General features: G+C 33.3%; 1 protein-coding gene across 1 annotated transcript in view; it reads right to left on the reverse strand.

Annotated features, from left to right (window-relative positions):
* IFIH1 (interferon induced with helicase C domain 1) overlaps window positions 1-23,023 on the reverse strand; it is a 49,797-nt gene that overhangs the window by 13,957 nt on the left and 12,817 nt on the right. Inside the window, 3 exon segments of the mRNA NM_001290175.1 lie at window positions 431-641; window positions 6,981-7,201; window positions 12,456-12,560. Of these exon segments, the coding sequence (NP_001277104.1) occupies window positions 431-641; window positions 6,981-7,201; window positions 12,456-12,560 (537 nt within the window).

Raw genomic sequence — 23,023 nt, forward strand, 5'->3', positions numbered from 1 at the left:
GCATTTAATTATAATGGGTTTTATGTACTTATTTCCCTTCCTTTATTTTACCTTTTCTTTCCATTCCCCATAAAATAAAAAGGATTATAGTTTTTGTTGTGTAGAGAAAGCAGATTGAACAGGATACACTAGCATATAAAACAAAATTGTCAGTACCTAGAATTAAGAAGTGACTGGAAAGTCCAGTGATTGATATAATAATGATATTTTAATGTAGAACAGTGATCTAATAAAAACTTTTCAAATTTTTTGTTTGTTTCCCCAAGGAAATAAAAAGGTTTTAATGAAACTTAGGCAATAAAGACAATAAAAACCAAAGTTAATCTTTTTAAATCAACATTTAAAAAAATTATTTAACAAATACAGCCTTTACTACTATCATTAATATTAACACTAATTCTTTTTTTCAAAAATAAACACTTCAACCCACCTGACAACTGAACACCATCATCTTCTCCTTTTTCTGAGTTTAAAAGGGAGTTTTCAAGGATTTGAGCTGTACTGATAATAACATCATGGGATTTGACAACTTTTGGAAATGATATTTTCAATTGAGTATCACCACTTAATCCCATGACATTATACCATTTCTTCAAAAATGGTTGAAACTCTTTGCGGAAGAGCTGTTCAACTAATGGTACCTTTAAAAATGCCAAAAGATTAAAAAAATAAATACATAATAAAAGGGAGAGCATCACCAAAGTGAAAGAAGTATTGATCAAAGGCCTACTATGTGTCAAGCATTAACAGAGGTGTTTCCATTGTCAGCTAATTATACATAAAACTCTATTCATCATTCCATTCATTCATCTGTCAAAAAGCACTTATTGAATGCCTAATAGGTATAGACCTTGTGGCTAGAACACAAAGATGTTCAAGATATGGTTGACAACTTTCAGGAACTCAGTGTAGCTGACCACACAAATACAGACTAAACAAAACAAATTACTACAATACCATGTAATAATTGTCCCATGGAAACACATATAAAGTGACAGCAAATAGGAAGAAGCAACTGACTGCTCAAAAGAAGGGTTTAGAAGGAATTTTAATCTGGTAAGCCATGGGTCAGTGAAGAGATAAATTAAAACTAAGGTTGGATAAGAAATAAATTTTGAATATGTAGAGCAGGACCAGGCTATAAAGAGCTGTGAACACCAAGCAGAGTATTTTAAATTTAGTATAACAGTTTACAGGACCCTTGTTACATTTAGGTTGATTTATTCCTATTTATTTTGGGGTCAGGCCAGAGAGGCAATATGCCTAAAGGACTGAGGGGGAGCTGGGAGCCAAAAGTGAGAAGGTAAGACATAACCAAGAAGAGCAGATGTGAAGTAAAGGAATGGATTGCTGAAATAGTTTTGGTGGCTAAGAAAGAACAAAACAACAAAGAGAGTTGGCAAAAGAGGTGAAACTCTTTCATTGGTTACTGGCATTGTCGAGTGAGAGTGTGTTGGCATTGAGTTGACTTGACCTGATTGTTGGTCCACAGTATCATCACATTCACTAACAGGCCAAAATGCAAATCTTTATGAAGATCCTGACCTGCAAGACCATCACCCTGGAGGTGTAACCCAATGATACCATGGATAATGTGAGGGCCACAATTAGGATAAAGAAGGCATCCCCCACCCTGGCCAGGACAGGCTCGTCTTTGCAGAAGAGCAGCTGGAAGATGGCCTCACTCTTTAAGACTACAACATCCAGAAACAGCCAACTCTGCACCTAGTCTTCTGTCTGAGGGGTGGCTGTTAATTCTTCAATCTTGCATTCACAGTGCCCAGTGATAGCATTACTCTGCACTCTAGTTGCTTGCCTCAGTTAAACTTAGAAATGACTAGTTTCAGCGATAGCTGAACCTATTCATAATAAAGGTTTTGTTGCATTTTAGCAAAAAAAAAAAGAAAAAAGAGTTCTCTTAGCTGACTTTCTGTATGTTGTAGCGTCTGCTGAAGGTGGCTGAATTGATTCCTCAATGCTATATATTACCGGTAATTTAGAATACTTCTTTCATTAGGGGAAAAAAATAATCAGGCCATCTTGAAGGTCATCCTAGGAGAATCTATACAATGGAAGCCCCAGGCTGTACAGTGCAGCAAATAGAGGTGGCAGGAAGAATTTCAAGAGCAAGCATCAAATGCATTATATTCTCGTAATGTAATTACCAGTGATCAGTGGTTATCTTTCCACCGCTTTGCAAAACATGTGTCATTCATTTGTTTACTTGAGGTGAGCCCCACTTATATGCAAAATAAAGGCTGGCTGATTCCACAGGTTGGGGAGAATGGTGTATGAAGAAAACTGCTTTGTATTTTCATTTAGTGGAAATGATGAAAGCCTCTAAGAGTGAAATGTGGAGCAGAGAGGGATGAAAGGGAATCTATGAATTCCAAAGGAGCAAAGTGGACTTAAAATCAAGAATTGAGTTTGGTAAGTGGAAAATCATAACACAGGGTATATAGAGTAGAAAGAGAAACTTTCAGTTAGTGCCCTCCCACCCCCAAAGTTAATTCTCTAGTCTACTTGCCACAAAAATCACTTGGGAGATTTGAAAAATGCAAACTCCTGTGCCCCACACAAAAACTACTGAATCTAGGGACGATCCCTGGAGACCATCTTGAAAGCTGCATTTTTATGAAGCTTCTAATGTGACATCTAAGTCTTTGAAATTTGAAAACCACATCTCTTCTCTTTTTTCCACAAAATCATTTCTCTTTCATTTTTCGAGAACTAGAGTCGACCCTTGAATAAGGCGAGATTAGGGGAGCTGAATCTCCCACACAATAAAAAATCCACATTTAAGTTTTGACTCCTCCAAAACTTAACTACTAATAGTCTAATGTTGACCAGAAGCCTTATTGATAACATAAGCAGTGAATTAACACATATATTCTATGTTATATGTATTATATACTATATCCTTACAATAAAGTAAGGTAGAGAAAAGAAAATGTTTTTAAGAAAATCATAAGGAAGAGAAAATAACTTTATGGTATTTACTGAAAAAAAAAAAATCTGTGTATAAGTGTACCCATATAGTTCAATCCCATGTTCTTCAAGGGTCAACTGTATTTTTTTCATTCCACTTACAGAAGACAGAGGTGATAAACTAAGAAAAAAGTATTCTGAGGAAAAGAATTAAAATTAAACTTAGTGGAAAGAAACAGCATGATCCCGAAAGTTGGCTCTGAAGACAACTACTCCAGTTACTTGCTTATTGTGTGACCTTGGACAAGTTAATCATTTCATTCATCTCCATTTCTACATTAAGTGAGGATAATGTTAACCTGTGGTGGGGTTGTTGTGAAATTAAATGAAATAGAGACTGACATATTGCCAGTACTCAGAACACTTCCTTAATATTTCCCCCATTCTTTTATTCTAGCAGTGAGTATGGTGGAAAGAGACAAGTTGACTTCAGAAGAAAAGGGTTCAAGTCTCAGTTCTACTGATTATTTGTTGGATGATCCCTGACAGGCTAACTAAAGCCTTAGAGCTTCAGTTTTCTGATGGGTAAAATGGGGTTAATTACAGTTACTTCAAAGAGTAGCTACATGATTTTAACAAGATAATGTAAAGTGTAACACAGTATTATTATATTATTAATACACATCTAGACTATAGATTCCTTGAGGACAGGATCTGCATTTCATTTGTCTTTAAATACCCTCATGCTACCGAATGATTTAAGAATCTTTATACCATTGAGTGACATAGGAACCTGATGTTCTGCCCATAAAAGGTGAGTCAAGACCTTTCAAAGAAGCAGTGTCTTCTTGTCTACAGAACAAAAAAAGTTGTCATGAGAGGTAGCAGGTGTTGGAAATCCTGATACTCACTCTGGGTGGCATTGACTTCCTACTGAAGGACAGAGAAAAAGCCAGATGCTAGTCTGACATGGCTAATTGGGAGGTGTGTGGTCCTCCTGGATCCTTTTCCTGAGATGTGACAGAGCGCCTGCCAAGACTAATCAAACCCAACTGCTACCCACTTCTGCTGAATCATATGGGGCTGCATCATAGCATCTGAAGGAACCTGGGATTTATCTCTCATGATGTTGAAGCCCTAGATAGGAAATAGAAAGTCTGGGAACACAGGTGGTGTTTTCATTTCTCCCTGTATTTGAAGGCGATAACTTTGGAAAGAATGGAGAAAGGGAGATGAAAGTAAATGGTATTAAGGAACAGAATTGATTCCTTCGAGATCAAAGATTATAATACCTTGCTATTGAGCCAAATACAGAATACAGGTTATGCTTCCTTACTGGGTCAGAGATTTCCTGACTCAATCAAAAAGAATTAAAGCTGAAATTACTTGAAAATTCAAAGAAATGGGATAATAAAGCAAAAATTTATGACATAGATTGAAGAACTAGTGAAAGGACTTTTAATGTTTCTTAGGGAAAAACAATAGGGAAACAGATCAGGAATTAGACCCATGTCCTTAAATGTCTACATAACAATGCAATTAATACAACGATGAGGATAATTTAACATTTAAACATGGCTGCACATTTGGATTCATAACGATCACCTGGATCCAATGGAATGAGAGATTAGTGACTAGAATATAGTACTGAGAGGACAAGTAATTATTAAAAAAAGGAAAGCATACTAGATGCATACAAAAACTTGACACCTGAAATGATCAATCAACATGAATGGTATGAAGAAATAAACATAAGTAATTATATTTAGGCTCAAAAATTAATTGCACAAAAATAACAAATTTTCAAATGAAAAGAATTTAGTCTCATTAGGTTCCAGCAAGCTCCAGATGAGTCTGTGGATGAGAGTACTGATGAGAGAGACAAGCCAAGTCATGGGTTAAATGCCACATCTCACTTCTCCTAAACTCTGCACTGATAAGACTATATTTACAGTATTTTGTCTAACTCTGGACACTGTTTTTAAGAGGGTATGAGATAAAGGTATGAGTATGAGCACTCAGGATAATGAAAAGTTTGAAAACCATGTTTTACGAAGAATTATTTTTTTAAAAAATGGCCTGGAGATATCCCAGGGAACAAAAAGAAAAGAAAAATAACTTAGGAGCTACATGATACTTGCTGCCTTCTCCATGTGAAGGGCTGTAATCAGACCAGATGATTAAAACTTAACTTACTCTATATATTTGCAAAGGAAAGAACTCTAACCAATGAATGTGGATCCCAGAGAAACAGATTTTGATGAATACATATAAGGCTTTCAAACAGTGTCAGTTGTTCAAAAAATGGATCGAACTGTCTTGTTAGAAGGAAGATCTCCTTGACATTAGAAATTATTCAGGCAGAGGCTAGAGAGTCACTTGGCAATGGATAAAAGCTGGATCTTAAAGGCCTTTTTCAACTCTCTTAGTCTACGATGCTGTGACCTGATAAAGGAAGTAAAGGAAGCAGGTATATCAAGAATAGTGCCTCGGTTTTGAGGCTATATGTTTTAGAGGAGGTGGCATAACAGAGAGATATATATGTAGGGAAGAAGAGTTCTTTGGGAGGGTAGATGATGAGAATGAGTTTAAAGAAATAGGAGAATGATCAAACAGTATTAAGAACAACAGTTTACATGTTCTCAAATCTAGTTAATTTTGTTTGTTGTTTTTTTTTTGAGTGACATTTAAAACCCTGCTGACTGGTTAAGGAATCTATTTCATTAGTTATAAAGGTGAGAAGAAAGGAGTAGGAGGAAGAATTAGTATACACTGAGTCATTCCTAGGTTTTAGATAGATTATCTAATTTAAACTTCTGAACAACTGCACAGGGTAGTATTATTTTATTCATTTTATAGATGAGGAAACTAAACTGAAAAGTAAGTAATTTGTCTAGGGTCAAACTACTGGTAGGTAGTAGTATTCACACCTAGATTTACTGTATTCCAAAAGATAATATCTTTAATAAAGGAAATATATGAAAAGCTATGGACAAAAATTTTAATGTATCACCATTACCACAAAAGAAATAAAACATCTAATAATGAGCATACAAGCACAAAGGAGAGGTCTTTGGGCTTAGCATATACACACAGAATGCATTTGGAACTACATGATAGAAATCATTCAGATCATGGATTCCGAGTGTGTTTCTTTAGTACTGAAAAGTAGGTTGCAACTAAAACTCTTATCATAATAGAAACTCAAAATATACAGGAAAGTTAATAGTCTATTATTATATTTTCTGTAATGATATAACTGAGAATCTAGTTATCATAAGTAATATGATAATATGGGGAAAAAGACTTTCTAGTCATAGAAAAAGTATATTTAGTTTTACTCCATAAAATGGTAAATATTAATATCCTTGATTTACAAGTTTATAAATTGAACTGTCATTTATCTGAATAAAGCTCAAATCACTAGATTTTGTTTAAAATGAAAGACTTATACCTGTATATGAAGATCGCTTGAAATATCTCAATATATGAAATAAGGAAAACCTCAGTTGCATTTAAATGATATACATATAATTTTATATATATAAAATTACATATATATAAATCTTTGAAAATTATCTATTTAACTTGATACAAATCTGCTAAATATTTACTTAATTTTCTTTTTATCTTCAAACCAAATTATATATATTCTGGATAAAGAGCACTTGCCACCTCTGACAAAGAGCCAACAGTTAAATGATTCTAGAAGACAATATTTGATCCTAGATTCCAGTGACATTTTGAGGTCATTTATGTTCACATGCAGTGATAACTTAAATTAGTTAAAATATCTGGGTAAATATACTCCTTCTATATCAGTTACATTTGATTTAATGTTTTGGTTTTATAGAAAAATTCCACTTTAAAGACTAATAACTTTGATATTACATATAACTAGAAAAACAGAGATTTAAAATAAAATACTTACTTTGACATTTTTCCCAATTAAACTATATCGGTGTGATCTTTTGTTACAAATGTCACTATACAAATGCTTCAAAATAATAAAATGAAAATAGACAATGTTATATTATGTGTCGTTTAAATACCTTATTGACAAGGACTATAACTTTTCCTGGTTCAGATGCTCTTTTCTTCTTGTCCAAGTGATCCTTGGCAATCTTAACGGCTACTCTGGTTTTCCCACTCCCTGTAGGGAGGCATATAATGACATTCTTTCCCTCCAAGGCTGGTTGGGCAACTTCCATTTGGTAAGGCCTGAGGTTCAGTTCTGGCTCAGGGGATGCTCTTTTTGCCACTTCCTCTTCGTCTGAAGGAAGTTAAAATGATGGAAGATAAGAGAAAATAAAATAAGAGAATGGGCAACAAAATAACTAAGGCTAGGAAGCCTCAAACCAAACATAGGCCTCTGTGATTGAAATTCCTTTTCATGTATGGTCCAAACCAATCCATTTTTTTTATTTTCTGCACTCAATGAGTGTCAGCTCTCTGTTGGTATTTGCAGAATGCAATCCAGGCACTCATGGAAATGGCCTGGGAGGTGGAGGTGCAGAGGGTGTGAATTAACAGGATATAAGACTGGAATGGGGCGACAGAAGAGGCAAAGCCAAGGGGAAATTGCAAAAAAGGCTGTGGTGCAAGATTGACGGTTATGGTTCTTAATGCATCAGACTTTCCATTTCTTTGTTGAGCCATTATTCCCTACATGTTTCTCTTAGCCCTTCCGTCTGCAAATCAAGAGGAACTGGGTAAGTAGAAACCAAGGGGTTATACATTTCCCCTTACTTTTTATTAGCTGATGCTACTTTCCTTCATTTAAAAAACTTTGTCCGACAACCAAATACCAAAAATATGGATGCATCTCTCTCTCTCTCTCTCTCTCTCTCTCTCTCTCTCTCCCTATTATCTATCTATCATCTACCTACTTATCTGTATCTATCTTATCTACCTCAAATATTTAAAAGTCACCAAAAAAATTTCCATTTTTGGCATATGAACCAACCAGATTAAATATAACCAATATTTATGGAGAAGGGGAAGAACTCCTCCCATACAAGTCTTTTTAATTTCTATGTTTTCATTGAAAGATAAAAAATAATTTTGTTGGTTTAAACTTGTGACTAATTTTGCCATTTAATTTTGAATTGTGATCTTTATCATTTCCTTATATGAATATCCCCATGTATTCATATTTTCCTGAAAATCAAAGCACAATATATTAAAAATATTTCCAATTAATCTAGATTTCTAAATTTAAAATACATTAATTTTATAAATATTAGAATAAAATCATCATAACATATCTTAGTTTAAATATATTTTGTTTAGATGTGACCATATTATTTATATTACCCAGGTTGAAAAGATCTGAAAACATATAACTGATCATGTGGAATGCAGTAAAATAAATATTATATCAATTTAAAGGCCTATCTTATGCTTTCCGTAATCATAAGAAAAGATGAAATGACAGCACTTATCAGTATTTCATTACACATGAAGTAAGTGTTCTTTCTCTTATCAACGATTGCAATAAAACTAAACTAACATAATACCATTAACTTCAAAAAAGTTGCTGATGGTTCCATTTCAGCAAAAGGATGATTCTGTTTAACTGGTTTTAAACTTGTGATAGTACAATCTGAACAGGTAGGAAAATTCACACCAAATACCACTTACTAAGAGTCATCTACTAAACTGACAGGAAATTTGCCTTCTGTATGGATGAGTAAACACAGATACAAAACATTTAAGTTATCATTAAATCATCTGCTGATCCATTTAATGTGATTTTCAGGAAAAACTCATTCAAGATCACCAGGATTTAAAAATATAAATTTACAAGGTTTCTTTTCATGCTTGTTTTGAAATCTACAGCAATATAATAATTCACCTTCTATTACATTTATGGAAGGTTCAAATTTATTTAAGAATATCATTACTTCTCTGTTAAGTGGCTTTCATATATGATCAAAATCCTATTATTCCGCTTATATTTCAAGCATTTATCACATAACTTTTTCTGAAAAGCCATAATGTTTGCAAAGAAAGATGTATTTTAAATTACATTTAACACCAAAATCCAGGAATTTACTTTTGCTAAATTGCTATTTGGTCTAGGAAATTGTTTAAAAGATATTAGCAAATTCTCTTTAATTTCCCTCTAGGTACATTTTTACATAGATTTAAAAATAATAATAAAGTTCTGCTTCCCTCATAATTGCTACATGTACATTTTTATATCGTTATTTTCCTTTTCATTTTTCATGATTATTATTATATCCTTAGGTTACAAAAATTAAAAAGAGAAACTTAGAGAAGTTTTCGAAGTCTCTTTCCCAAGAAATCTAAAATTAAGTCAGGTGTGTAGAACATCGATATAACTTATGCACATTTGATATTTATTGCACTAATAAATTTAAGAAGGTTTAGAATGTTGAAAGGATTATTGTGTTCAAATTTAGTTCTAGAATCAAAGTCATGACATTTCATTGCCACTTAACTAGTCATGTACCATCAATTTATTCTGCAGTAACTATTTACTGGGTGCTTATTATATCCATGCACTCTCAAAAATACAGTCCTGTCCCCAAGAACTTCATAGTCTAGGGCACTATACTGCTACCACTAAAAATATATGGCTATTAGATAGATAGCTCAATAATATTCCTTGCTTTTGTATCAGTATAGGAAATTTGATGGGCGATCCCAAGTTTTAAAGAGAAACAGAGTGAATATGGAAAAAATTAGAATTGGATTCATTGTGAGAATAAGCATCCAGAGAAAAAGAGCTGAATGAGTGCTAAATATTCAGCCTGGTTCTTGCCTTATCACATCTTCTGACATAGGGATAGGGGAATTTAGACACATAAGCAACGAAAAGAGAATTTCCTCTTCTCTGTCACCAGAAGGAGAGAACTGGACTGATGTCAATAAGCCAGGAGCCAATTCCCTTATAAAAACTGTTTGGGTTTTGTTTGTTTGTTTTTTGTTTCTTTTTGGCTCTCTTAGAAAAGTAAAATCAATTACATGCAATAATAAAAATGGTATTTTAAATATGCACAGGCTTTGAATAACAGCGTGCCATTTCTCTACAACCAATATTGATTGAAGACCTTAAAATTATACTATACCATACAAATGGTCAAAAAATGAAATCAAATAGGGTTTAAATAATAACATTCTATTGGAACTACACCATGTGGCAAATTTCATTCTCACATTGATTTTGACAGCTGAGTTATTCTTGGAGAGAAAAGGTCTGTCACTGCATGTGTTTGAAATTGAAAAAGTATTCCTTTACCTATAGTATGTAACCACAGAAAAAAATACGCTATTTCAGCTGGACAAATATTAATAGATATTACCTTGAAATAGTAAGGAAACACTTTCTATATATCAGGCCAACGTGTATTGCCAAAAGAATTGCTACTTTGTGAGAAGCAGTATATTGCTCTCAAAATGAGAAACAGAAAACAAAAAAAAGCCTTCCATAGTATAATTAGAATAAACTTAAAAATCATCACTATCTTTTACTATGGTGTAATACTTCCACAAAGGAACATATGTTATGGCATTAGGTCATATGTAACCTTATGGCTCATTATGTAACCTTTGAAGGTGGACAAAGGACATGTAGAATAATGTCCTTTTGATGTCAGCCTCAAAGGTTCAAATACAATCCCAAACATTGTAACATTGTCATACTTTTCAGTGATTCCATATGCGTTTAACAATTTGCAATTCATCTAAACCTTTTTTTGAATTGATTTCTATTTCATCCTATGTCATGCACCTAAGAGAAAGGAATTTCATAATTTTATTATTTCAGAATTTTACTATCCACTATGCAAAACAATTCTTTTCCCTAGGCACTGACCCCATCTAAAAATGTCAGTGGGTAGCCTTTGAAAATGTGTTTGTCTTCAAATGTATTTGCCTTTGAAAATGTATTTGCTTTTTAAAAATAGGTTGCACTTAGATTTATCACGTCTTTCATGCCACATTGAGGACTGAAAATCAGTAAATGGTTACATTTGCTAACAGCTCTAACTAGACAAAATGCCCTGCACATAGAGGATAGCCAGTAAATATTTACTGAATGAATGAATATTGTTGAAAAGCCCTTACACAGACAAATCAAACTTTGGATAAGTAAAGTCCAGAAGCTTAAAACAACCCATAAAAATGTTAAATATTAGCTAGAGTACATTTTGAGTTCTAGCATCAATAGCATTTAATAAAAACTTAATAATTAAAATAAACAATTATATAAGAAGCATAGAATAAATATAATTCACAGAAATAAGCCATGGCAAGAACTTAATAAACACTGAATTGAACAGAAAATGATTTAACTCTTTTTAATTAAAGTTAAAGTTATAACCGACATTTGGTGAATTGTGTTTTCACAAACCAACTTGTTCTAAGGGATTCATGGGTGTTATTGAGAAAAAGGATATTTAAATAAGAGATGATATACTCCAATTTGTAAAGCTTTTAAGGCAGATGAGGATCTTTATGTAAATCATTTTGACACTTAGACCTTTTGTAGATTTAAATTTCTATAGTTCTAAGAATGCAAGATAATCTGAAGTACACAATATTTTCTAAATGTTTTTATGAAACTCAATGACAACAAATAAAGAATAAAATAATTTCTTTCTTAATTTGAAAGTTTTCTACTGCTTCTTAGCTGGCAACATTGAAAAGCATTTTTTGTTGTTCATTTTAATTATAAAATATTTCAAACATACAGACAAATACAAAAAAGTGTGTAAAGACGTCCAAGGACCAATCGGCCATCTTAAAACGTTAACATTTTAGCTCAGTAATAATAATGGAAATGCACATTCAACAAACAGAAAGAAGGGATTTGAAATCAAGCAAACTGACAAAAGTTAAGAAATCTGGTAACAGGAAGATTGCTCAAGTGTGGGGAGGCATTCTGATTTATTGCTGGTGGGATGGTCAACTAATATAGAGAGCCATTTGGAAAATATCTAGTAAAAATGTTTTGTCTCATTTAGTGACAAAAATATTTGTAAACTCTACTCCTACGTAAGAGATATTTATACAAATTGAAACTCTTTAACTGTACATGTAATTTCTAGTTTTTCATTTAAAGAGAGACTCTTGTCATCTGCAGTTATCTACAGAGTCAGACTCATCTTATTGATAGAATTAAATTTTTATTTAAAGTTTATTTGAATAAAAAATTTGGGTTTGGAAAAAATATGCTAAGTTGGGTACAGAATTAAAAACGCTCAAATTAATCAAAACAGAGCTCATAAACAAAATAGATGAAATAATTCTATGGAATGTGTCATATGACAGACCAAAAAGCTATGTAGTGGATCAAAATTAAAGAGCTTGATTCTAATACTTTTGTTAAGTTGTACTTTAAAAAGAAGTGAATGGCAAAGTTCCAAAACTACTTCCACTGTAGAAGAATTGGTTTAATTGCATAAATACATTAGGGAGGGCATGAACAGCCCCGTGCTTTCCACTATATGGTGTCTTACTTCACACTTTTTAAGGTTTACACAACAGTTAGGCAGTACCTGAATCACTTCCCATGGTGCCTGAATCACTGCCCATGTTGCTGTTATGTCCAAGACTTTCATCTAAGCAGCTGACACTTCCTTCTGCCAAACTTGTGTCTGATTCTGCAAAGGAAAACATTTTAAAATATTTTAAAAATATTTCTGAGAATAAACGTATTTTAACTGCACACCTCTACAGAACACAGTACATACAGTTCAATGCAAGAAGGGAAGGCACACCCAGACAGTTATGAATAAAAGGTAAGAGTTTCTGGCAAGCTACATTTAAAACCTCCACTGTGGATGAGAAGCTGCCGAGCAGTGAATCAAATACATATACTTACCTAAAGTACCATACGTCCAGTATGAGAGCTAATGCAAATTTGTAAGAATTTATGACTTTTGTCACCCCCCCACATGTAAATTTTGTCCAAAAACAGAAGATGTAGGCTTGACAATATCATTAAAACAAACAATATTATATAGGAGCCACTGAGTTATTGTCACATAAAATGGTAGGGAATTAATAAAGTAAAAAATTAATAAAGTACATGGATTTAACGATTAGTTTTGAAAAGAGCAGCTCAGTAATAAACATAACTTTAAAACATCAAAATGAATTTGCTCAGAAAGATTATCATTAAAGCCTGGCACTGCAGTTTACTAGAAGCTTATGCGAGGTTGGAAATTATTTTGTTTCTTTACTCTAATTACACTAAGCTTCTATTAAAGAGTTACAATTAATGTGAGTGGCAAAGGCACAACCTTCATTTAATAATCTTACAATTAATAACATTTCATAATACTTATTAGATAACTATTATTTCACACTAATGTTGTCAAATGCATTAAATACATTATATTAAAGTAGGCTTTATCTATTTAAAACTAGTCTGGTTGTCACATATTTAGGGCTGGAAATTGAAATGGGTGAAAAACAGACACACACTATGTTATCAATAAAATTTCCCTGAAAATAGACAATATACAACTCCTTAAAACTACAGGTGTCTTCTCTTGCTTTAACCAGTTATAAAGTCAGGTGTATTGAGATATAATTAACACAATGTAAAAATGACTCTTTTTAGGTGTATAGTTCAATGAGCCTGACAAATGTATAGTCTCGTCATCACCATCACAGTCAAGATTTTCTCGTCACCTCATAAGTCTCCTCAAGCCCCTTTGTAGTCAGTTCCCAGCAGTCACTGACTTGGTTTCCGTCCCTATACCTGTGTCTTTTCCAGAATGTCATATAAATGGATTTATGCAATAGGCAGCCTTTACGTTTGGCTTTCTAACTTAGCATGAGCCATTCGAAATGTTGTTGTTTATATCAGTAACTTTTTCCTTTTTATTGCCTACTAGTATTCCAGTGAGCATCTGTGAAATCTATGACATTGCCCTTCCAATCTGGATAAGCCTATTTAGCTTAGAAAATATGGAATTACAGCCAATGCCAGCCAAATATATAAGATAAAAGTTAAAAGAAAGCTAATAGAAATTTGTAGAAAAATTCTCAATGGACACACATACTGTTTAAGCACATTAGCACAACATAAATATACTAATGTGAAAATACTGTGCTCATCAGTTGTTGTAGATTAGCTCTAAAACTCAGATTTGAGGAATCCCTGATGATCACACGGGAAAACCTATACATCTCACTGAGAGATTTTAAATGTGGCACTTTGCAATCCCCAGAGGTATGCCTTGTTAGAAGCTCAGAGGCGAGTGTGGGATAGAACTGTCAAGTATAAGAGTGTTTCGGGCAGATGTACTGATGGAAAAAGAATATGATTTGTAAGGAAAAGGCAAGGTGTAAAATGAGATGGAGAAAATGTCATTGCAAGGATAATTCTAGATCTATAAATATAGACCAAGATTTTTGAGGCAAAAAGGTAAATTTTGACGTGCTTTTCATTTGATGTTTTAAACATGGTACTGAGAACTGAAGACAATATCCAAAATACTGAGCAATACTAACAAATATTATCTGAAATCTAACACTGTACCTTTAAGTTTCCAACTAAACGTAATGCAAATGGAAATTATATTTAATTTCCATTTTATTTTCTAATCACAAGCATTTAAACCATAATCCTAAACCTGCTCCATGTACATGTAAAGTCAAGATTTTCCTCAAGCTTTATTCTAACATACGTACAATTTGGAGGAGCTATTTAATGCAATGTGCATAAATAGTTAGTGAATATTAAAGAAAATTGCTACTAAAAATAGGGTGTTATTAATTAAGTTCGTTATTTGGAATATTTTTAACAAGTAAATCTGCAATGTGTCAGGAAGACACTGAGTTCAATGCTTTCGCAGACGTAATGTAAATTATATTTTAAACTCTCAACATTCTATGTGGTAGATACTCATTATCACCTCAAACTTATAGGTGAGAAACCACAGCTCAGAGAGGTTAAATCATTTATCCAAATCACACAGCTAGAATGGGACAGATTCTGTGCCCAATATTCCAATGCCTTTTACCCAATACCATGCATGGCTAATGATCTGTGTGAAGCCTTGTAAAGAAGCAAACAATCTTGTGGCCACACTTTTAAGTGAAATAAAGTTGTATTTGTTTTAAAACATCTAGACATTTTCATTGTAATGTCAAATTTTCTATCAATCTTGAAACAACTTATTTTTGCAAGGAAAAAAGAGATTGTTTTATTTTACTTATATTTCAGATTTTATTCATAGATTTTCACTTTTTTTAAAACATCCACACTTACACTGAAACTTTTTTTCTACACACACAAAAAAGAGAAACACTTCTATTTTTGTTGGACAAAATGAATTGCAATAATTCTGCTAGATATCATTATGAAAATGCAAGTGAGTATATAGAGGTTTATTTCTTTGTCATTTTAAGGATGTATAATTCTTCAGTTTCTCAACACAAAAATAATTTTGTTTCCTAGGCAGCAAATTCTTATGCATTTGATATATATATTTTATGATTTCATAGAAATAAAAGTTCTATAGGAAATAACTTTAATAATAAAAGGAAATATATTGTATCTCCCATACACCGAAAATGTCTCCTGCAGAGATTTTCTCCCTGCATTCATTTTTTAAAAATCATGTTGCACACACACATCCCCCCAAAAAAACAGATCAAAAAGTGCTTATATGATGCCCAAATTAAACAAACCTATTGAGTTTATAAGCCAAGAATTCCTGCAATTGATTATTTAGGAATATCTTGTTTCACTCTTTATGCTTTTCGCGGTGGGTCAATTTGAACTTATTTCTGTCCTAATGAATAAACTCATATATCTGTGATTTTTAGATAGATCAGATAGGATAGGGTCAATTGGAGACTCAGTGCTGCCGTGAAAGGAACATGTGCTATGGAGTCAGACAGGTTGGTCCCCAGATCTATCCTCAGCCACTGCTAATAAGTAATTTAACTTTTTTATTTAGGTTTTCTAATATAGATAGTAGCGACTACTTTTTCATTTATTGTGAGAATGATTCTATTAGATCAAAGAAATGAATCTTGAAAGGAAATCTTAAATTATCGTGAAGTTGCTGCTTAAAGAGGCTTTGAAGATTGTAGTTTTATTATGTAATAAGTTTAGTTAACTTTTATATAGGTGTTATTTCCTAGAGGGAAAATATCAAAGCTAGTTATGAAACAGATTAGAAAATGCTGGTTACTTCTGTAAAGAAAAGCAGTTATTCATATCAGCTCTATTGGAATGAAGGAAAAATGATACTCATTCAGTTAAAGATAGAATTTTCTGTAATAATTTTGTAAACAACCCTCCAAAAACAGTTCTGCTTTCAATGATAGCATCTAAGATCAGTCAATAAGTCATGGAAAAACTGCCTCATTTTGCAATCACAACTTGAATATTTTACTAATAAGGCAAAAATATTAACTGGACTGAGAATTTAATATTTAACATTCTCTGCACTTTAAATACTTTAAAATATTTCTAAACCATTTAGAAACCAAAAATACTGAAGTTAAAAAAATTTCAAATGAAAACCTCTTGGTTTTCTTTTAAAAATCTATTTCAATGTAAAGTATGCCCTCTGCTGGAAAATGCTATTATAGCAACTGGTTGAAACGGTTTTTTTTTTCCCCCCAACCTAAGAGCTAAGCTTCATTAGTTAAGATACAAATTAGTTCTTACTTATATCCCTGCTAGGTAGTATTCCTCCTATTTTCAGCCTCCATGCATTTCCTAGTGCACAGAATATTTCTCTTTTCTTAACCTTCGGGCTGTCGTACGTTCTCTTTGCTGGAAAGTGGTTTTGCATTACAGCAGGAAGCAGTCAGAGCAAAGGGCCCCTGTGCGCACTGCGAAAGAAGAGCACCAACAGATCCCGGTCTCCTGAGAGGTAGTGCTTACAGGGTCTGCAAATAAGTCTAATTTCACTTGTCATGATAATTTTATGTTTAATCTAATCCTGCCCTCGTGATACATCTTAGCTTCATCTCTTTGGCCATTTCTACCTCCCCTCCAGTTTCATAGCCCCCACAGCCTGGAACGTCAAAGGCTAACACTTCCAACACATGTGCACGTAAGGGCGCACGCACAAAGACAGCGTGGGCTTCTTAATTGTACTTACATTCTTATTACTAATAATACATATTTCCTTTTCTTTTGAAATAATCTTTTTTGAGAGGAAATAGATGACTTTTATTTTCAGCTCCATGTATATGGATTTGTGCGCGCGCGCGCACATACACGCTCACATTTTGGTCTGTCAGATTTTGCTCTCCGTGCCAGGGAACATGTGTTCCCACAGAATGGAGACAAGCCACCTCCACCCACCTTGCATATTCTCTCCTGGATCCAAGCTTCTAGGAAATGAGTTTCCCAAAGAGAGGGGGGGGAAAAAAAAGAAAGAAAGAAAAAGAAAAAGAAAAAAAATCCTCTCCTAGAGCCACAGGCCCACATGGCTATCCATGGAGCTCCTTGCTCCTGTTTATAGATTTATACTGCTGAAATGTTTCAGTCAGAATTAAATTTGAATTGCATGTAAGGATGTTGGCTTAAATTGTATCTCTATGTCGTTTAGCCTTTAGAGTTGGGTCTCAAATAGAAAAACAGTTACTAAAGTACAGAGTTGTGGGGATAACCATAACTCACTAGAATGACCCATTCTTTCTCTTCTCAGTCAATAACAGAGGCAAGAAGTCCTAGAGCAGAGTCAGTTATGAGTGATAAGCCAGGCGACTGCATGAGAAGTAAGTCTTGGCAATAACAAGGTCTAGGGGTGGCAAGATAGAAGAAGAATTGAACACTTCTTTGGCTGGTAGGCACCCTTTAGGAAAAGCAGAGCAAGTTAGGCAGACTTAAGCAGACAAGAGAATAATATGTGGAGAGATACATTTAAGGGTGGAAAATGTTCAAAAGTCGGCTCTTTGGGGAAAGAAATAATATTTTGCCAAGAGACACTACATGTTCGATATTTTATATATTTGTAATGCATAATTTTGACTATGAGATTTATAATCTTATAACTCCAATTTAATTTTTAATCAAGTAACTTATTTACACTGTTTTAAATGAAAATCTACTGAATTTATTCACACAGAAAAATAAAAATAAAAGTATTTGCTGATTTCCATGGTGTAAATATTCCCACCATGGCTGATTTCAAGCTTCGAGTGTGATGTCACTACGCGGAGTTAGGAAGACATGGGCACATTCGGCTCCTGCAAGCCAGAACAAGCCAATTCCAGCACCTCAACAGTTACATTCTTCTAATTAAGGGCTTTCCTACAAACATCATCTGAGACGATCACACATGCATTATGCTAGCATTTTATAATTGTTCAAACGCTGAATGGTAAACTTTTACGAGTATTTTTTCTTTGCTTCAGGAAAGGCATTTGGAAAAATCATAGAGAGACGTTAATTCTTAATGATCTTAGAAGACTTATCTGCCACCACTGTCTTCCATAAATGCCCCCTCCAGTCAAACTGTTTCCTTATATACATTTTGTTATAGAATTTTGCTATGTTTATTACAGCTAGATATTGATGTATTTATAGTATATAATAAATATTATAAATAATAAATAAATAAATACTATTTTACTTAACTGAATTAATTTTTATAAACTATTTTAGAGCAGTTTTTTAGGGCAGTTTTAGCAGTTCAGAGCAAAACTGAGTGGAAGGTACAGAGATTACACATATACCCCGTGTCCCCACACATGCATAGCCTCCTTCCCCATTATTCACATCTCCCACCCGAAACACACTTTAAACTTCATATATCTGCACTTTTGCTCATGATGTTTGTGCAAGCTGAAATGTTGCCTGCCACTTCTGTTTACAAATCCAACACAGGACCTTCAAGCCTCAGACGAAATGTTTTACATTCCTCCTCTGATAAGCTTTCTGTCTTCCTTTTTCTAACAAGTTTTTTCTCTTCATCCTTTAATACTTTCTCTTTTGCTGTATATAGATCACTGCTTCTCTTTGGGGGCATATAACTTGTTTTCTCGAACTGGATTCTAAACCCTGCGAAGGTCTGGACAACACCTCAGCGCCTGGTTGCTGACCAACTCACTCCTTTATTCCCACTACTCTACCTTCTAGTCCTCTTTCACACACCAAAATAGAGGAGGTTGGGTCTAATAACCAAATTAAAATTAAAATCATTGTCTTTGTTAAAATTTGGTAAAAATTAAAAAGAAAGCTTTAAGTTTGTATCCATAAAAGAGATGTTATGAAAATAAATCCAACATGTATGAGCTGCATGCTAGGGAGATTATCTATCTATCTATCTATCTATCTATCAATCAATCAATCATCTATCTATATATGTGTGTGTATATATATGTATGTGTGACTTTTTAATGTTTTCATTTCTGAGATATGAATGGTAATCCTCCCAGAACTATTATGAAGTTGTAAGTCATATAACTGACCTAAATGGCTCATGGTAGGTTTCAAATAAAATACGAACCTATATTATTCTTTAACAAAAACCAATATCAGCATCCCTCTCTTCCCCACCTCCCTTCTCTCTCCTTCTCTCTCTCAGCTCAAATTCATACTTGCCTTTTGGATTGCCTCAGTAGAACTTTTAGTTCTCAATAATTAATGCAAAGTAAATTTAGAAAAATAGAGCAGTAAAGGAGAGCTATCTTAACTCAAACCAATTTTGTAATAGTACAGGCGATTCCAACATGATATTATTGTACCCTATGTATCAATTATCTTTCCAACTAAGATCTCAGTGCTATATGGTATTTATTTCTATAGATTATAAAAATTTCTAAATTTTTAGAGGTTAGTACTGTAGGAGAACATTATTCTGGTCCTCAAGTGCAAGGATAAATTTTGTGGCATTTTAACAGAAAATAGTATAGACCAAATCTAAGATTGGACTTTGGTCTATAAAAAGGCAAAACAAAACAACAACAACAAAAAAGTGCTATAACAGATTGGGCCAGGGAGAAGGAGGCTGTTTTATAAAGGTCAATTTTTAAACCCCTCCTACAGAACATGATCTATGCAAAATATATCCACAATATATTCCAAAGCATAATGTCACCGGATAAACCTAAGGAGTGGAACATATGGGGGAATATGAAAAAGAAGGTATTAAAGTCTGAAAACAAGCAGGTTGGTAAGCTCATTAGCTGGGGTGGAATTTTAAAATCTTCACGTGAACGAATATATAAATCAAAATATACACATGCATTCATAGTCCTGCGCACTGTATATTCACACATGGCACACTACACTGTAACACTATACTGGAACAGTGAAGTTCCATTCTCTTTATAAATGTAAAAGCGCCCTCTGCTGTTCAATATGAAGTATTGGCATTTTCTGTTTGACAACCGGGAGACAGAACATAGAGTAAGAAGTTTGAGGGATTATCTGTGGGACTCTACATCAAAGTAAGTTTATTCCAAATACAATTAATTTTATATAGCTGTGAATATCATTTGTTTTAATTTTATTTTATCATAGAGCATTATTTCTTAAAATAGTATAATAAAAAGGTCAATGTAAAGTAACTACTGACCTGTAACACGACAGCAGCAGACAACTAAAACTGTATAACCGATTTTAGTGTAAACTGATAGAATTAAAATAATCCAGATAATTATCTATTTGGTATAATTAAAGTATTTTTAATAGAATAAAGTGAATGTGATTACTATTGGTTTCAGGGCAGGCCACTGTTATTAATGGCAGTCTGTCTCATCCATCAGGTGTATTAAGGGTAAAAGGGGCTAAAAAACAATATATGAAGAATCTTTGCATTAAAATGATAAATAATTAACATTTGTATGCATCAAGATTATTATGCACTGAAAAAATATTTTAGAAATTGGTTCAGAAATAAAAATTAGAGAAGTCTTCATTTGAAATTGGAAATAATTTGAGTCAAATGTTTTTCTTTGTGTATATGAAAACTCATATTTACAGAATATGTGAACCTTAAGTAGCAAGTTCATTTCAATGTCATTTTGGTAATTGTGTTTGAACTCTTAGCACAATATTTTGGAATTCAAAATAAAGATTATTATATTACCAATATCAATAAGATACACAAAACAAAATTGTGCAAATGCATATCAGAGACTTTGGAATACTTTCACATTTATTTTGATTGTTAATTCTGTCAAAGAATGCCTGTGTAGGCAAAATCCTTCAATAGTAGATTTTGTAACTAAAATTTCAATCAAAAGAACTCCAATAACTTCTTTGGACTAAGGTACTTTACAAGTTATTTGTATCAGTACTTCTTAGTTCTGAAGAGCAACAAGAAAACGAATAGGCACTTGGAATGATCTACGGCATCTATCAGTTGCAGTGTCTACATGCTAAAGCAAAGGCACTACATTTTCATAAATAAGTTACCCTTTCTCATTGCTCTGGAAAGGGCCAGAATGGATTGGACTAACTGCTCCCAAATTCACATCGCTGGGATCTTACAGACTAGAAGATTGTTAAAGTCTGTGTATTGGATGGAGTCTTCAAATTACTGTACAGTTTACTGTACTCTCACATGTTCTCAGACTATTATATATCTTAATAGTCTGTACTTTTCTTTATAGTACTTACTGTATTACTATTACATAGCACTTACTATGCAGCTACATAGTGATTACTGACACACCCACCAGTTGAAAGGACCATGGGGACATAAGCCATTTCTGTTATTCCCCCACTGTATTTACATGCTTGGTACATGATAAATATTCATTAAATAAAAGAGGTGAAGGAAAGGAGAGAAGGAGGGAAGGAACCCAAGAGAGGAAAAAAAAAACTTTTCTGTTCCCTACGGCCATTATTAAGATCCAGACATTTTTCCTCATAAGATGTAGTTTTAAGTTTTATATTAAATAGTAAGAGAATAGAAATTTTAAGAAGTTTTGTTTTTAATTTTGTCCACTTTGATACTCAAAATCCTCCATAGGTAGATAAAGTACAGTCCGACGAGATGCATTAGGCTGGCAACCTTTGATGAAAACCCATTATTTGAGATGAAGGATCATTTCCCAGCCTCCATCCTGTCTTTAGTTCTTCCCAGTATGTACTTAGAAAATAGCCAGTAACCCACAAAGATGTCAGGCAGCTTGCCATGGAAATTTATTGAAAAGTGAAAACCCAAAATCAGATAATGGATTTTGGCATTCTTATAGAATTATGATTTTTGAAGAAAAGCATAGCTGCTCAAATTTTTAAAATCTTCTAAAATTCAGGCTTAAAAGCTTTGCCATTCTCTATATTAAAACTAGCTACTTAAAAGAGTGGCCGAGGACCAGCAGGAGCAGAAATGCCTGAGAGCATGTAAGAAAGGCAGAATCTCAGGCCTCACACAAGACCTACTAACTCAGAATCTGATTTTCAACAGGACCCACTCCTCCAATTAACTCATATGTGCACTAAAACTTCAGAAGCATTTTATGAAAAAACAAACACCATATACAAGCCTAAACAGCAGGAAAACTATAAAAAATACTGGTACTATTCATGACAAAGGGTCAACTCTAAATAGTTCATAGAAATCAGCAAGAAGATGATAAATAACCTAATAGAAAAACAGGTAATTAACAAAAACAACAAAAAAGGATGAACTTGTAAAAATGTTTTTCATTAAAAATTAAGAAATTCAAATTGAAATAGTAAAATGCCCAACTGGAAAAGTTTGAAAATATGACCCACTCTGTAGAAGAGACTTCAGGGCACCAGGTACTCCCTACATTATCTGAAGTCATGTAAATTGGTACAAGTTCCTGGAGTGAAATTTGATGTTAATTATCAAATGTCTTAAAATTATAGAAATCATTTGATCCAGAAATTCCAATTATGTAATATGTTTATAAGAATTAAACTGAGACATAAATACAAAGAGTTATTGCAGCATTATTCACGATGCAGAAATTTGGAAACATACGAAATGTTCAACAATTAGTCAATCAATCAATTATAATGCAACCAGTGGACAGAGCTATTAGTCAATCTTTAAAAACCATTCCGTAGAACATCTAATGAACACAGGAAAAATGTCATAATATATAAACATTCAGATGTGTAAAAAGACCAGATGGATACACACCCAACTATTAAAGAGTAATA

This window comes from Pteropus alecto, unplaced genomic scaffold (genome assembly GCF_000325575.1).
Source record: "Pteropus alecto unplaced genomic scaffold, ASM32557v1 scaffold3, whole genome shotgun sequence".
NCBI classification, from domain to species: Eukaryota; Metazoa; Chordata; class Mammalia; order Chiroptera; family Pteropodidae; genus Pteropus; species Pteropus alecto.